This window comes from Loxodonta africana, chromosome 14, assembly GCF_030014295.1.
Source record: "Loxodonta africana isolate mLoxAfr1 chromosome 14, mLoxAfr1.hap2, whole genome shotgun sequence".
Lineage (NCBI taxonomy): Eukaryota > Metazoa > Chordata > Mammalia > Proboscidea > Elephantidae > Loxodonta > Loxodonta africana.
This window is the reverse complement of record NC_087355.1, coordinates 48111248-48128846: the sequence shown is the minus strand read 5'-3', so window position 1 is coordinate 48128846 and position 17599 is coordinate 48111248. Positions and strand designations below refer to the sequence as shown.

At 42.7% G+C, this 17599-nt stretch overlaps 1 protein-coding gene across 1 annotated transcript in view; it reads left to right on the top strand.

Moving 5' to 3' along the window:
- TSPYL5 (TSPY like 5) overlaps positions 1-17289 on the top strand; it is a 33148-nt gene extending 15859 nt beyond the window's left edge. The window contains exon 2 of the mRNA XM_023545897.2: positions 15083-17289. Coding sequence (XP_023401665.1) covers positions 15629-16888 — 1260 coding nt within the window. The 5' untranslated portion in view covers positions 15083-15628 and the 3' untranslated portion in view covers positions 16889-17289. The remainder of the gene's footprint in view (positions 1-15082) is intronic.
- The last annotated feature ends 310 nt before the right edge of the window (positions 17290-17599 follow it).

Below are 17599 nucleotides of genomic sequence, written 5' to 3'. Positions count from 1 at the left end.
ATGTTTTTTAAAGCAACTGGAATGGTTTTGGTAATCACATCATTTTGTGAAGAGGGCAAAGAAAGTGAGGGGGCAGAAAAAAAGAAGAAGGAATGAGAGAGGGAGGCTTGGCTCTTGGACAACTGTGTACCTGTTTGGTAGCAGGGAACAGAATGGCATTCACCAATCCATTTCTATTGTGATGTTGTCTACCACTGACAATACCCAGGCTCCTGGCATTGTCAGGGAGAATAATGTAACCGAAGAAGACAGTATTTGCAGAGACTGATTTAGGGATATATGTCCATCCTCACCTCTAAATTCTCCACACTATTTCCTTAGATTAAGCCATTCTAGGATCTGAACCTCCGTGGAACTGCTTTTATGAAGTGGCTTTCTGTCCTGCTCACCAGCCTATGTGGAGAGTGCTATTAGCATATGGGAGTCCTTGAGGAGTGCAAATGGTTCCTCGGTGGCACAAACAGTTCACACTTGACTACCAGCCTAAAAGTTGTGGTTCAAACCCACCTATCAGTGCTGCGAAAGAAAGGCCTGGCAGTCTGCTTCTGTAAAGATTGCGGTCAAGAAAATTCTACGGAGAAATTCTAGTCTGTAAAAAAATTTTTTTAAATATATGGGGTCACCACAAGTCTGAATCAACTTGGCGGCAATAGGTTTTTTTTCTTTTTTTCATTTGTGGGGGGGGATGTAAAATGGCTAACTGGAAGGTTGGAGGTTTGAGTCCACCCAGGGGCCTGAAAAAAAAAAGCCTGGTGATCTACTTCTGGAAATCAGCCATCGACACCCTTACGGAGCACAGTTCTACTCTGACACACATTGGGTTGCTGAGAGGAGGAGTTAACTTGATAGCAATTGGTTTGTTTGTTTTTTGTCCTTATTAGGATATGGACTGCAGTGCTAGGATACTACTGGAATTGTCAATCCCAGCATCTCTCTGGATGTAGTATTGTGACTAAATGTGTTCTTCCTGAGTACCTAATGTTTAGTTTTGCTTTTTTAATATCACCAAAAAAAAAAAATGCTGAGTCAATTCTGACTCATAGTGACTGGGCCTTAGGCTGGGTTCTCTAGAGAAGCAAACCAGCGAAGTATATATGTGTGTGTGTGTGTAGAAAGATTTATCTCAAGGAAATGGCTCACATGGTTGAAAAGGCTGCTAAGTCCCAAATCTGTTCATCAGGCTGGAGGCTTCTCTTGACTCATGTAGCTGCAGGGACTGATTAATCCCAAGGTCAGCAGGCAATATGGCAGCTGCTGGCTCAAGTCCCAAGAACTTGAGGTCAGACGATAACGAGCTGGATGTAGTATCCAGAGCAAGCAAGTGAGCTTTGACAGAACATCCAAATATATATTGGATGGAGGCTACACCCTTGAGGAAACTTCCCTTACAAGTGATAGGCTGATCAGATCAGATCACATCATGGAGGATGATTACATCATTAATAACTGCCAAATTACCTCATTACATAACTGCCAAACTACATTATTGTGTAACTGCCAAACCACATTACATAACTGCCAAAACAATGAGAATCATGGCCCAGCCAAGTTGACAAACAATCTTGATCATCACAGTGAACTTTAAAAAAAAAAAAAAAACACTACCATCGAGTCGATTCTGACTCATAGCGACCCTACAGGACAGAGTAGAACTGCCCCATAGAGTTTCCAAGGGGTGCCTGGCAGATTCGAACTGCCGACCTCTTGGGTAGCAGCTGTAGCACTTAACCACTACGCCACCAGGGTTTCTGCAGTGACCTTATAGAGCAGAATAGAACTGTTCCATAGGGTTTCTGAGGCTGTAAATCTTTACAGAAGCAGACTGTCACATCTTCCTCCCACAGAGCGGCTGGTGGGTTTGAACTGCAGACCTTTCGGTTAGCAGCCGAACGCTTAACCACTATGCCACCAGGGCTCCTTTTTAATATTGCAAACATTATAAATATTATAACACATCCAATATATCTTTTTGCACTGGCAGATAAAAGGTCAGAGTCAAATCTGCACCCTGCCTTTAGCAAGTATGAGACACACTGGAACGCATTTGGGTACTTCACTCTGCTTTGTTTTTTCCTAATTTTCCTGTCCTCATTTTTCCTTTGTTCTTTTTTCTTGACTATTAATTTGAGTATTTTTTACAATGCCTTATTGCTACCAGGTGTTACACAAATACAGAATGAATAACCAAGGCACGAATTCTAGAAGGCGATGAGTATCTTCAGTTAAACAGGCCTGGGTAAATGAAATGGAGAGAATGAAACCCCATGCTTATGAGTACTTACTAGTTGATTGCAGCATATAATTGAAAAAGTTCACCCCGTGATATTTGTTCATTAATTTAAAATTCAATTAACTTTAGTTTTGTCCACATTTTCCTATGCTCTTGATGTAAATTCCTACCTTTGTGAGAATCAATGGTTTGTTGAGATGGTCTTGATAATGGGAAGGAGTATTCTCATTGTCGCCTCTCACCACCATAGCTGCCTGGCTGGATAGTATGCTAGGGATCACCACTGCCCCCTACTGGGACCCTAATTCCATGAAGCTCCCTGGCTGCCTTCTCCTCTTCACTCTCAAATCCTCGTGTAATTCATGCAGGATCTTAGACTATACGAGGTGGAGGTGACTCCAGTTTCTGTTTTCCCCATTGCCCTTTCTCAATGACTTTTTTCTGGGATAGACCAAGATTCACATCTAGCTTGTGTTGGGATCATTTCCTCCAAGTTATTCTTCCAAGTGAAAATCTTCCAACCTCACTTCTTTCTCTAGTATATTTCTGTATTGTTAATGAGTTGTAGTTGGGAAAGTAGAGGGGGTGTACCTACAGGAAGAGAACAGTAAAGCTATAAAAACTAGGGGTATGATATGAACAAACATTCCTGAGTGACATTAAAAGAGATAATAGATACAACCATTTTGGAAAACAATATGGCAGTTCCTTAAAAAGCTAGAAATAGAAATACCATACGATCCAGCAATCCCACTTCTAGGAATATACCCAAGAGAAATAAGAGGCATCACACGAATAGACATATGCACACCCATGTTCATTGCAGCACTGATATTCACAATAGCAAAATGAAGGAAAAAACCTAAATGCCCATCCATAGAGGAATGGATAAACCAATTATGACATACACACAATGGAATACAAAGCAATGAGAAAGAACAATGATGATTCCATGAAACATCTTACAGCATGGATGAATCTGGAGGGCATTATGCTGCTTGAAATAAGTCCGTCACAAAAGGAGAAATATTGTATGAGACCACTATTATAAGAACTGTTTAGACAGAGAAAAAAACCATTCTTTGATGGTTACAAGAGTGGGGAGGGAGGGGGATGGTAAATCACTAACTAGGTGGTAGACAAGGGTCAACTTTGGTGAAGGGAAGGACAACACACAATACAGGGGAACTCAGCACAACTGAACCAAAGCAAAAGCAAAGAAGTTTCCTAGATACATTCAAACACTCTGATGGAGGGAATAGCTGGAGCTGGGTCCTGGGGACCATAGTTTCAGGAGACATTTAGGTCAGTTGGGATAACATAGTTTATAAAGAAAGTGTTCTACATCCCACTTTGGTGAGTGGCCTCCAGGGTCTTAAAAGCTTGCGAGCGGCCATCTAAGATGCATCTATTGGTCACATCCCACGTAGAGCAAAAGAAAATGAAGAAAACCAAAGACACCAGGAAAATACTAGCCCAAAGGATAAAGGACCATATGAACCAGAGACTCCACCAGCCTGATACCAGAAGAATTAGGTGGTGCCGGCTACCACCAATGACTGCCCTGACAGGGAACACAACAGAGAGTCCAGGACAGAGTAGGTGAAAAATTCTAGAGCAGAACTCAAATTCATGTAAAAAGACCAGACTTAATGGTCTGACACAGACTGGAGGAACCCCAAAAACAATGGCCCCCAGATAGTCTGTTAACCCAGAACTGAAACCATTCCTGAAGCCCACTCTTCAGACAAAGATTAGATAGGCCTATAAAATAAAAAATAATATACATGAGAAAAGTGGTTCTTAGTTTAATCAAATACATGAGACCAAATGGGCAGCTCCTGTCCAAAAGCAGGATGAGAAGGCAGGAAGGGACAGGAAATGGTCAAAGGGACACAGAGACACTGGGGTGGAAAGGGGGAGTGTGCTGTCACATTGTGGGGATTGCAACCAATGACAAAAAACTATGTATATCAATTTTTTAATGAGAAATTAACTTGAGCTGTAAACTTTCACCTAAAGCACAATAAAAAAAAAAGCACAGAACAACTTTGATAGAAAAAAAAAAGATAATAGAAAAGAGAGAGACTTTTCATCCTACTGTTTTCTGCATTAAGACAACACGTGGTAGTGTCAACTGAGAACAGCTTGTTTTTGGTTTGGGAAAGATGAGGGTTGGTTGTCCATGAGTGGCTTTCGTGTAATTCAGGGAGAAGATTTTATGCAGCTTATATATATGAAACAATAGCAAGTTGCGCTTTGTAACTCAGGGATGGTCAGTATAAAATATAACTCCTGTCCTCACAGGGCTTCTGATCTGGTTGGAGATAAAAGGCTTGTATATGTAACCCAAATGGAGAAGAATACAAATGATAAATTACTAAATTATGTATTAAAAACAATAATTGCAATAAACAGGATGCACCTACAATTCTAAATTTGTCCCATAGACAATTCATGAAAGATTTTCTTGGGGGTGGGTCGCTTAGTTCTGTTTTAGGATTTTCTCCCTAAATTGTAGTAAAAATAAATGCTCAAATTTGGTGATGGGAGGTTCATGGATAAAATTTATTGATTTTTGCAATCATAACCATGTCTCTTGAGGCATTTTTAAAATATCTTCTGCTATCTTCTGAAGTTATCAATGTGACTTCTCTTCTAAGGAGTTTTAAACTCATCTCTATCTCAAGCTTTTTTACCCTTGTTGTTGTATGGCTAAAGCTATCAGATACTAGGCCTAATCTTGGTCATACTATTGTAGTGAGTATGAATTTTCATAGTTACAACAATTTTCAGAATTAAGGTGAAATTAAACTTGCCAATTGAAGTGACTTGGTCACTTAACATTTTTAAATTCCAGTTTTTTTTTTTTTTTTAGGTAATTTAGTCAATTTAGGAACCTCCCTGTTCCTTTTTTCCATTTCCCTGGGGACTAAGGGTCATCCTATCACTGATGGATGGATGTCTGGTGTGCATCTTGTCTTCTGTCTTTGCTGGTCTTGGCTGAGGTTTAGCTGGCCTTGCCTGGTCTTTGGAATGCACTTTTACTTCCATTTTGTCTACTGCTGAAGCTTCATATGTCCCCCATGGTCTCTAATCACCAGGTCCTTTATTCCGCATCCTCTGTGCCTACATTGCAAGGCTTGACTGGACTTCCCACCTGCTCTTAGCCAACCTCCATGTTCTCTCCAGTAAACATGGGAAATGAATGTATGCTCTTCCACTCCATTCTAGGACCTTGAGAAATTGGGAGTTGGGTGCTTGGTGGGTGGGGCAGGCCATTTCAAAACTTCCTTTGTCAACACATAGACTATACACACTTTTAGACTATCCTAGATGCCTATTCTAGATGTCCCCCACGTGTCTGTCTGCTTTTTGTATTGTGGGGGCTTGCATGTTGCTGTGATGCTGGAAGCTATGCCACCAGTATTCAGATACCAGCAGGGTCACCCATGGAGGACAGGTTTCAGCTGAGCTTCCAGAATACGACAGACTAGGAAGAAGAACCCAGCAGTCTATTTCTGAAAAGCATTAGCCAGTGAAAACCTTATGAATAGCAGTGGAACACTGCCTGATATAGTGCTGGAAGATGAGCCCCCCAGGTTGGAAGGCACTCAAAAGATGACTGGGGAAGAGCTGCCTCCTCAAAGTGGAGTCGACTTTAATGACATGGATGGAGTAAAGCTTTCGGGACCTTCATTTGCTGATGTGGCACGACTCAAAATGAGAAGAAACAGCTGTAAACATCCATTAATAATCAGAACCTGGAACGTATTAAGTATGAATCTAGGAAAATTGGAAATCATAAAAATGAAATAAAATGCATAAACATCGATATCCTAGGCATTAGTGAGCTGAAATGGACTGGTATTGGCCATTTTGAATCAGACAATCATGTAGTCTACTATGCTGGGAATGACAACTCGAAGAGGAACGGTGTTGCATTCATCGTCAAAAAGAATATTTCAAGATCTATCCTGAAGTACAACACTGTCAGTGATAGGAAAATATCCATACGCCTACAAGGAAGACCAGTTAATACGACTATTATTCAAATTTACGCACCAACCACTAAGGCCAAAAATGAAGAAATAGAAGATTTTTATCAGCTGCTGCAGTCTGAAATTGATTGAACATGCAATCAGATGCATTGATAATTACTGGTGATTGGAATGCGAAAGTTGGGAACAAAGAAGAAGGATCAGTAGTTGGAAAACATGGCCTTGGTGACAGAAACAATGCCCGAGATCAAATGATAGAATTTTGCAAGACCAACGACTTCTTCATTGCAAATACCTTCTTTCACCAACATAAACGCCGACTATACACATGGATCTCACCAGACAGAACACATGGAAATCAAATTGATTACATCTGTGCAAAGAGACGATGCAAAAGCTCAATATCATCAGTCAGAACAAGGCCAGGGGCCGACTGTGGAGCAGACCATCAATTGCTCATATGCAATTTCAAGCTGAAACTGAAGAAAATCAGAGGAAGTCCATGAGAGCCAAAATGTGACCTTGAGTACATTCCACCTGAATTTAGAGACCATCTGAAGATTTGACACATTGAACACTAGTGACTGAAGACCAAACAAGTTGCGGAATGACATCAAGGACATCATACATGAAGAAAGCAAGAGGTCATTGAAAAGACAGGAAAGAAAGAAAAGGCCAAAATGGATGTCAGCGGAGACTCTGAAACTTGCTCTCAAACATTGAGCAGCTAAAGCAAAAGGGAGAACTGATGAAGTTAAAGAACTAACAGAAGATTTCAAAGGGCATATCTCGAGAAGACAAAGTAAAGTATTATAATGACATGTGCAAAGAGCTGGAGATGGAAAACCAAAAGGGAAGAACACACTTGGCATTTCTCAAGCTGAAAGAAGTGAAGAAAAAATTCAAGCCTCAAGTTGCAATAGTGAAGGATTCCATGGGGAAACATTAGTGATGCAGGAAGCATCAAAAGAAGATGGAAGGAATACACAGAGTCATTATAGCAAAAAGAATTCGTCGATGTTCAAACATTTCAAGAGGTGGCATATGATCAGGAACTGATGGTACTGAAGGAAGAAGTCCAAGCTGCTCTGAAGGCACTGGCGAAAAACAAGGCTCCAGGAATTGATGGAATATCAATTGAGATGTTTCAACAAACAGATGCATCGCTGGAGGTGCTCACTCATCTATGCCAAGAAATATGGAAGACAGCTTCCTGGCCAACTGACTGGAAGAGATCCATATTTATGCCTATTCCAAAGAAAGGTGATCCAACTGAATGTGGAAATTATAGAACAATATCATTAATATCACACACAAGCAAAATTTTGCTGAAGATCATTCAAAAGCGGCTGCAGCAGTGTATCAACAGGGAACTGCCAGAAATTCAGGCCGGTTTCAGAAAAGGACGTGGAGCCAGGGATATCATTGCTGATGTCAGACAGATCCTGGCTGAAAGCAAAGAATACCAGAAGGATATTTGCCTGTGTTTTATTGACTATGCAAAGACATTCGACTGTTTGGATCATAACAAACTATGGATAACATTGCGAAGAACGGGAATTCCAGAACACTTAATTGTGCTCATGAGGAATCTTTACATAGATCAAGAGGCAGTGGTTCGGACAGAACAAGGGGATACTGATTGGTTTAAAGTCAGGAAAGGTGTGCATCAGGATTGTATTCTTTCACCATACCTATTTAATCTGTATGCTGAGCAAATAATACGAGAAGCCGGACTATATGAAGAAGAATGGGGCATCAGGATTGGAGGAAGACTCATTAACAACCTGTGTTATGCAGATGACACAACTTTGCTTGCTGAAAGTGAAGAGGACTTGAAGCACTTACTAATAAAGATCAAAGACCACAGCCTTCAGTATGGATTGCACCTCAACATAAAGAAAACAAAAATCCTCACAATTGGACCAATGAGTAATATTTTGATGAACGGAGAAAAGATTGAAGTTGTCAAGGATTTCATTTTACTTGGACCCACAATCAACAGCCATGGAAGCTGCAGTCAAGAAATCAAAAGACCCATTGCAGCAGTCAAGAAATCAAAAGACCCGTTGCATTGGATAAATCTGCTGCAAAGGACCTCTTCAAAGTGTTGAAGAGCAAAGATGTCACCTTGAAGACTAGGGTGCACCTGACCCAAGCCGTGGTATTTTCAATCACATCATATCCATGTGAAAGCTGGACAATGAATAAGGAAGACTGAAGAAGAATTGATGCCTTTGAATTGTGGTGTTGGTGAAGAATATTGAATATACCATGGACTGCCAAAAGAACGAACAAATTTGTCTTAGAAGAAGTAAAACCAGAATGCTCCTTAGAAGCAAGAATGGCGAGACTGCATCTTACATACTTTGGACATGTTGTCAGGAGGGATCAATCCCTGGAGAAGGACATCATGCTTGGCAGAGTACAGGGTCAGTGGAAGAGAGGAAGACCCTCAACTAGATGGATTGACACAACGGCTGCAACAGTGAGCTCAAGCATAACAACGATTGGAAGGATGGCTCAGGACCGGTCAGCGTTTCATTCTGTTGTGCATAGGGTCGCTATGAGTCGGAATCGACTCAATGGCACCTAACAACAATGACAGATGCCTATGTTGGTGGAGCTCTCTAAGAGGACTTCTTGTCTGAATTCTAGTTAACAAGTTGGAAACTAATGGTTGTTACTCTCAGATCTCTATCTTATCCAAGGAAGGTAGTCTCTATCAAGGGTTTTGACTCCTGTAGGGGCTCACTGTGAGAACTCCTTTCTCAAGATATTACACCAACTATTCACTCTGAATCTTCTCCAAGCTCCTCAACCCTAGCCCAGAAAAGAGTCTTATCTCCCCTTTGTGTGGTAGAGAAATAGCTCTTATATCATCACACATTTATATTATAAGCTCTATGTTCTTAGTTCCAGAATTTGCCTTTGAAGAACTATAAAAATCTTTTCTCTTTTAATGTTATTGTATCTTCTCCTCTCAAGAGCCTATTTTGGAATTCAAAATAAAGAATTTGACTTGCTGAATTCTTTTTGCTTGGTTCTTTGGCATTTTCTCTTCTCTAGGACAAAGCCTTCGCCTAAAGATCTAATTTTAATGGGAGATGTTTCAAGGTAAAAAGGAAAAACAGATTTAGAAATATAGCTGCTTATCTTATATGGACTTAAGTGATTTAGGTGATCTACTATGGGGCCCTGGTGGCTCAGTGGTTAAGTGTTTGTCTGCTAACCAAAAGGTAGGCAGTTTGAATCCACCAGCCACTCCTTGGAAACCCTGTGGGGCAGTTCTACTCTGTCTCATAGGGTCACTATGAGTCGGAATTGACCGGATGGCATCAGGTTTTGTTTTTTTCTTTTTTTGGTTTTACTATAAAATTTTGTTCTTTTGGGGGAAACTGGGGTGAAGTTATGCACATTTCTTGCATTATCAATTTTAAATAGTCTTGAAATTTACCAAAGAGCAGATTTTTTTCCTCTTCCCTACTAACGGTCACTGTGAGTTGGAAGCGATCCGATGGTAAAGGGTTTGGTTAGCTTTTAAAATATTTCCTATGACAACTCCTTCTTTTCTATGCCCTCCCATAACCTAGTAGGCTTGGTTGGCAAAATTCCACACAGTAAGCAATACTCACTGTCGTGGAAAAAAACCAAGTATCTTCTTAGTAAAGAAGAGAAAAGCCCTGTGACTAAAATATGTCCAGCCTGGGATCCTAAAGCTTTACACGAGAAACTGTGAGGAATGTTCCCTTGGCTGGGAAATGGATTGGATGATGGAATGTCTTTTCCCCAGGTTGTTCATTTCAATGGTTTGAGGAAAATGGACCTTAAAAGGAAATGAGGAAGCACAATTTTCAGGGAACAAAGTGAAGGTTATTGAAAATATTTTGAAAAGGGTTTTTGTGAGTTTTTTGTAAATATTTGCTAATGATGAAATAAGGAACCTTTGTGGTACAATGGTTAAGCCCTCAGCTGTTAACCCAAAGGTTGGTGGTTTGAACCCACCCAACAGCTCTATGGGAGAAAAACCTGGTGATGTGCCTCTGTAAAGATTACAACCAAGTATATGTTGTTGTTAGGTGGTGTCCAGTCAGTTCTGACTCATAGCTACCCTATGTACAATAGAACAAAACACTGAAACATGTGCCCAGTCCTGTGCCATCCTTACAATTATTGTTATACTTGAGCCCATCGTTGCAGCTACTGTGTCAATTCATCTCATTGAGGGTCTTCCTCTTTTTCACTGACCCTCTACCGAGCATGATGTACTTCTCTCCAGGGACTGGCCCCTCCTGATGACATGCCCAGAGTATGTGAGACATAGTCTCGCCATCTAAGGACCATTCTGGCTATACTTCTTCCAAGACAGATTTGTTCATTTTTCTGGCAATCCAAGGTATATTCAATATTCTTACCCAACACCATAATTTAAAGGCATCAATTCTTCTTTGGTCTTCCTTATTCATTGTCCAGCTTTTGCATGCATAGGAAGTGATTGAAAACACCATGGCTTGGGTCAGGTGCACCTTAGTCTTCAAGGTGGCATCTTTGCTTTCTAACTCTTTAAAGAGGTCTTTTGCAGGAGATTTGCTGAATGCATTGCATCATTTAATTCCCTGGCTGCTGCTTCCATGGGTGTTGATTGTTGATCCAAATAAAATGAAATCCTTGAGAACCTCAATCTTTTCTCCCTTCATCATGCTGTTGCTTATCGGTCCAGTCATGAGGATTTTTGTTTTCTTTATGTTGAGGTGTAATTGATACTGAAGTCTGTGGTCTTTGATCTTCATCGGTAAGTGCTTCAAGTCCTCTTCACTTTCAGCAAGGAAGGCTGTGTCATCTGCATATCACAGGTTGTTAATGAGTCTTCCTCCAATCCTGATGCCCCATTCTTCTTCATATAGTCCAGTTTTTTTTATTATCTACTCAGCATACAGATTGAATAAGCATAGTGAAGGGATACAACCCTGACGCACACCTTTCCTGACTTTAAACCACGCAGTATCCCCTTGTTCTATTCTTGATCTATGTACAGGTTCCTCATGAGCACATTTGTGTTCTGGAATTCCCATTCTTTCCAATGTTATCCATAATTTGCTATGATCCACACAGTTGAATGCTTTTACATAGTCAATAAAACATCTTTCTGTTATTCTCTGCCTTCAGCCAGGATCCATCTGACATCAGCAATGATAACCCTTGCTCCACAACCTCTTCTGAATCCAGCTTGAATTTCTGGAAGTTCCCTGTCGATCTACTGCTGTAACCACTTTTGAATGATCTTCAACAAAATTTTACTTGTGTGTGATATTAATGGTATTGTTCAATAATTTCTGCATTTGGTTGGATCACCTTTCTTTGGAATAGGCATAAATATGGGCCTCTTCCAGTTGGTTTCAAATTCCTTGGCATAGACGAGTGAGCACTTTCAGTGCCGCATCAGTTTGTTAAACATCTCAGTTGGTATTCTGTCAATTCCTGCAGCCTTGTTTTTCGCCAATGCAGCATTCAGTGTAGCGTGGACTTCTTCCTTTAGTACCATTGGTTCCTGATCATATGCTACCTCCTGAAATGGTTGAATGTCGACCAGTTCTTTTTGGCACAGTAACTCTGTGTATTCTTTCCATCTTCTTTTGAAGCTTCTTGCATTGTTCAATGTTTTCCCCACAGAATCCTTCAATACTGCAACTGGAGGCTTGAATTTTTTCCCCAGTTCGTTCAGCTTGAGAAATGCTGAGCGTGTTTCTCCCTTTTGGTTTTCTAAATCTAAGTCTTTGTGCATGTCATTATAATACTTTACTTTGTCTTCTCGATCTGCCCTTTGAAATCGTCTGTTCAGCTCTTTTACTTCATCAATTTTTCCATTTGCTTTAGCTTCCTGACATTCAAGAGCAAGTTTCAGAGTCTCTTCCGACATCCCTTTTGGTCTTTTCCTTATTTCCTGTTCTTTCTAATGATCTCTTGTTTTCTTCACGTGTGATGTCATCCCACAATTCATCTGGTCATTAGTGTTCAATGCGTCAAATCTATTCTTGAGATGGTCTCTAAATTCAGGTGGGATATACTCAAGGTCGTATTTTGGCTCTCTGGACTTGTTTCTAATTTTCTTCAGCTTCAAATTGAACTTGCCTATGAGCAAGTTCTACAATCAGCCCCTGGTCTTGTTCCAACTGATGATATTGAGCTTTTCCATCATCTCTTTCCACAGATATAGTTGATTTGATTCCTGTGTATTCCATCTGGCGAGATCCGTGTGTATAGTCGCCGTTTATGTTGTTGAAAAAAGGTATTTGCAGTGAAGAAGTCGTTGGTCTTGCAAAATTTTATCATGCATTTTCTGGCATCGTTTCTATCACCAAGGCCATATTTTCCAACTACTGATCCTTGGTTTCTGACTTTTGAATTCCAATCATCAGTAATTATCAATGCATCTTGATTGCATGTTTAATCAATTTTAGACTGCGGAAGTTGGTAAAAATCATTAATTTCTTCATCTTTGGCCTTTGGTTGGTGCGTGAATTTTAATAATAGCTGTATTAGTTGGGCTTCATTGTAGGCGTATGGATATTATCCTGTCACTGAAAGCATTGTACTTTAGGATAGATCTTGAAACATTCTTTTTGACGATGAATGCAATGCCATTCCTCTTCAATTTGTCATTCCCCAGCATAGCAGACCAAATGATTGTCTGATTCATTGGACAGTTGAATGCCAGTACCAGTCCATTTCAGCTCCCTAATGCTTAGGCTATTGATGTTTATGTGTTCCATTTAATTTTTAATGATTTCCAACTTACCTAGATTCATATTTTGTAATTCTATGTTCCAATTATTAATGGATATTTGCAGCTGTTCTCGTTTTGAGTCGTGCCATATCAGCAAATGAAGGTCCCAAAAGCTTGACTCTATCCATACCATTAAGGTTGACTCTACTTGGAGGAGGCAGCTCTTCCCCAGTCGTCTTTTGAGTGCCTTCCAACCTGAGGGGGTCATCTCCCAGCACTTCAGACAATGTTCTGCTGCTATTCATAAGGTTTTCACTGGCTAATTCTTTTTAGAAGTAGACTGCCGGGTTCTTCTTCCTAGTCTGTCTTAGTCTGGAAGCTCAGCTAAAACCTGTCTGCCTTGGGTGACCCTGCTGGTATTTGTATACCAGTAGCCTAGCTTTTAGCCTAGCTTCCAGCATCGTAGCAACAGGCAAGCCCCCACAGTATGACAAACTGAAAGATGTGTGGGGGATATATATATATGTGTGTGTGTGTCTGTGTTGTGTGTATATATATATATGTCTCTATATATAAGGAAACCCTGGTGGAGTAGTGGTTAAGTGCTATGGCTGCAAACCAAAGGGTCAGCAGTTCAAATCCACCATGCACTCCTTGGAAACTCTATGGGGCAGTTCTACTCTGTCCTATACAGTCGCTATGAGTCGGAATCAACTCGACGGCACTGGGTTTGGGTTTTTTAGGTTTATATATATAAATTTCTGAAAAGTGTGAAAAGTATTTTACCCACAAGAGTTTGGAATTTCAATCTCTCAAGCTATAATGTTACATCATGAGGTAGTGGTTATGAGCATGGGTTCTGGAGTCAGATTGCCTGGGCTAAAATGGTTTATTAGCTGTAAGATCTTGGGTGAGTTACTGAATCTTTTTGTGTGGCAGTAACGTTATCTCTAAGATGTGAGCAATAACCACACCTGCCCCATGGGGTACTTGTGGCGATCAAGTGAGTTAAGACATGATGCCATATAATGTACAAAATAAATATGAGCTTCTATTATTAGAAATACTAATATGTACAAGGCCCCTTGCTAGGTGTTCTGAGGAAGAAAAGCAGAAAGAGACACAGTCCCTAAGCCTACATAGTTTACTATCGAATTGGAAACCCATGTTACCGTCCCATATAAAATTAAATATTAATACCTGAGCAGAAAACCAACAGTTCAGTCAGCAGCAGAGACCAGCCTCTTAAGTACAGAAGCCATAGGGGCTGAGTGACCTGGGCCAGAGAGTATGTCCCTTTATACAAGGTGTTTCCCTTCACATAATGCTTATCTCTTTGCCACAACCTGCTCATTGCGGACTGTATATTAAACACCACTGGCAGTGGCCTGGCCTATGTTAATCCTACAGTGGCTTAGCCATGGGTGAGCATTAAGTGACGAAGATGCTGATGGGAGATTAAGCCTTTTGACAACAGAGCTGAAAGGAGCTCTGACTAGTGGCCTTCACTTTTTGTCATATATACTGATAGCCCAGTTTTGTAAACTAGGTCTGAAGCAGTTCAAGGACTTGCCAACGCACCCACGCTGAGTAGGTGCTTCACCGATGCCTGTTCATTAACAGGCAAGACTGGCCTTCATTACAGCTAGCGCATTTGCAGCTGAGCAGGAAGAAACTGCCACTTGTGAATATAAAACAAAGACTCTGGGGGCAGTACAAATGAGTAATGGGCTCTGCTGCTAACCAGAGTCCACCCACAGGTGCCTTGGAAGAAAGACTTGGCGGTCTACCTCTGAAAGATCAGCCATTGAAAACCCTATGGAGTGCAGTTGGACTCGATAGCAACTCTTTTCTTTTCTTTTCTTTTTTTAATGGGGTCAGAGAGATTTGGGCTTGAATTTGCTTCCATCGCTGACGGTGAAATCTTGGGAATGTTTCTTGGCACCTCTGAGCCTCAGTTTTCTTACCTGGAAAATGGCAATGATAACAGTACCTCCCTCATAAATTGAGATAGTGCATATAAAGCATCTAATAAAGTGCCTGGTATATGGGGATACTTAAAAAATATTAACTATTATTTTTTATATTTATTATTAACATCCCACCATGTATCCAATTACTTCCTAGGCTGGCATTATGGCACCCATGATTAGGCTCTCTGGAGTTAATCTATCGGGGCAAATCCCTCAGCAAAGGCTTTCACGGAGAGACACGGAGTCCAATGGCAGTTACATTATGACAGATGTCCAAAACATAGCCGAAGGAACTGAAGATGTTTAGAAGAAAATAGATGATGGAGGGATGGATGTAATGGCTGTCTTCAGGTTGTCTTGTATTGGAGGAATTAGACGTATTCAATGGTCTGAGGGCACAACTGAGATCAATGCGAAGAAACTAAAGGCAAGCAAAATCCAGGACAACAAGAGAGAGAACTTTCTGTGAAAGCTAGTTGGGGAGAGATGGCGGTAGGAGCTTTCAATGAGGATGGGCTCATGCGCAGATGCAGAGGCGGCGGAGCCAATCACCGGGCGCAGCCAGACCTCGCGCGAAGGTATAGTCGTACATTGGTGACGTCGACGGTTACCATGGAGAAGCCCGCTCGCTAGGGACCGCTAGCTGGCGCGAGGGGCGGCCGGACCTGAGCGTGGCTTTGAAGACGCTTCCGCAGCCAACATGAGCGGCCGAAGTAGAAGTAAAAAGTCCTCTCGTGGCAAAAGCCGGGGCAAAGCCCGTGCCAAAGCCCGAGTTCGCCCTGCTCCTGACGACGCTGCGCGCGACCTGGACCCTCCACAGTGCCCGGAGCTCCGGGAGGAAAGCACGGAGGGGGAGGAAACCAAGGAGGCACAGGTGCAGGCTGGCGCGGGTCGGGGTGGCCTGGAAACTGCTGCGCCCGCGCTTCCCCGCCGCCGCTGGGAGGAGGGGGCCTGCCAGCTCCCCCCGGACTGTGGCCTCGCGCTGCGGGCCCGAGCTGCGGGGGGTAGCGGGCAGGGCGCCCCCAGGGCCGACCTGGAGAGGGTCCCACCTCTCTCGGAGCGCCTGGAAAGAGACACCGTCTTCGTGGGAACGGTGGGAACTGTGGCAAGGCCGAAAAACGGCCCTCGGGTTGGAAATCGGCGTGGCATTGCTAGGAAGAAGGCCCCAGAAACCTGTTGCAGAGCGGGGAGGGGGCCCCAGGCGATAGTTGGTGGGCTGGTGAAGAAAGGGACCACTGGGGAGTGTGCCTCTGCCTCGGTGATGGAGGAGAAGAAGGTGGAGAATGGGGCAGGGCCAGGGCCCCAGGCCGCAGGCGGTAGCATGGGCACCCTGGAGAGTGTCCAACTGAAGCTGGAGACCATGAATGCCCAGGCGGACAGAGCCTACCTTCGCCTCTCGCGCAAGTTTGGTCGATTGCGACTGTACCACTTAGAGCGCAGGAACCTCCTTATCCAGAATATCCCGGGCTTCTGGGTGCAAGTGTTTCAGAACCACCCCCAGCTATCATCCTTTCTGAGCAACCAAGATAAAGAGGTACTCTGCTACATGAACAGGTTGGAGGTGGAGGAGCTTGGCCTTGCCAGATTGGGCTACAAGATCAAGTTCTACTTTGTGAGCAACCCCTATTTCCAAAATAAGGTGCTCATCAAGGAATACGGGTGTGGCCCTTTAGGTCAGGTGATGTGTCGTTCTACTCCAATCCAATGGCTCCCAGGCCATGATCTCCAGTCCCTAAGTGAGGGGAACACAGACAACAGCTGTAGCTTTTTTGCGTGGTTTTCAAACCACAGCTCTATTGAGTCTGACAAAATAGTTGAGATAATCAATGAGGATCTGTGGCCCAATCCTCTGCAGTACTATTTTACGAATGAAGGGGCTCTTGGAGAGAAAGGAAAGGAGGTCAGGCGAAGTCCAGCAAAGCAGGCAGTGGAATTCCCAGGTGTAAACCAGCACAACTGATCCTGCACAAGTCTCATACCTCCTGCTGGACCTGTGCCTGGCTGATGACATGTACTTGGCCATCTGCTGTCTCTTCATGTTTGGCCTTGGTGCACCATAGCCCCTTTGGACCTTCACTACCCTTAGTTACAAGAATATGGACTTTCCGATCATGTTCTTTTGCCTTCCTGTGGCCTTCATGCGTTTTTACAGTAGTGTTACATGTTATGTGATCTCACATGCTGTTTATATGCTAAGCCCATGGTGCTTCAGATGTGTGCTGCCTTTATCTACATCACCTGGACCCCGTTCTTGGTTCCCAACTTTCCCACCTATCTTTAACACGGACACTCACGAGTCAGCCTCCAGCAGGACCAGTACATCCTCAAGCTCTGTTCCATCAAGGCTAGTGACTTGCTGGCCTTGGTGTTCATGCTGGCCATGCATGCGATCTCTGGCAAGCTTCTCTGTTAATGCTGTACAGTAAAACCAGTGCACATGGTATTGACCATCAGCCAGAACTGAGAGTTCCATGGCCCTGGGACAGCAGTCATGCTGCCACCTACTGGATACCTGGCTTTGGCCAGGAGTCCATGCTGCCCACCCTGCTGGACACTGAAGAATGGGTGTTTGGCTGCTGGGCATGGATGAGGTTAAGGGCGAGGAGCAGTATGCCATGTGTTCTACACCATCATGCCTCTTCCTGATCCTCTGGCCCCTTCTACTGTTGAA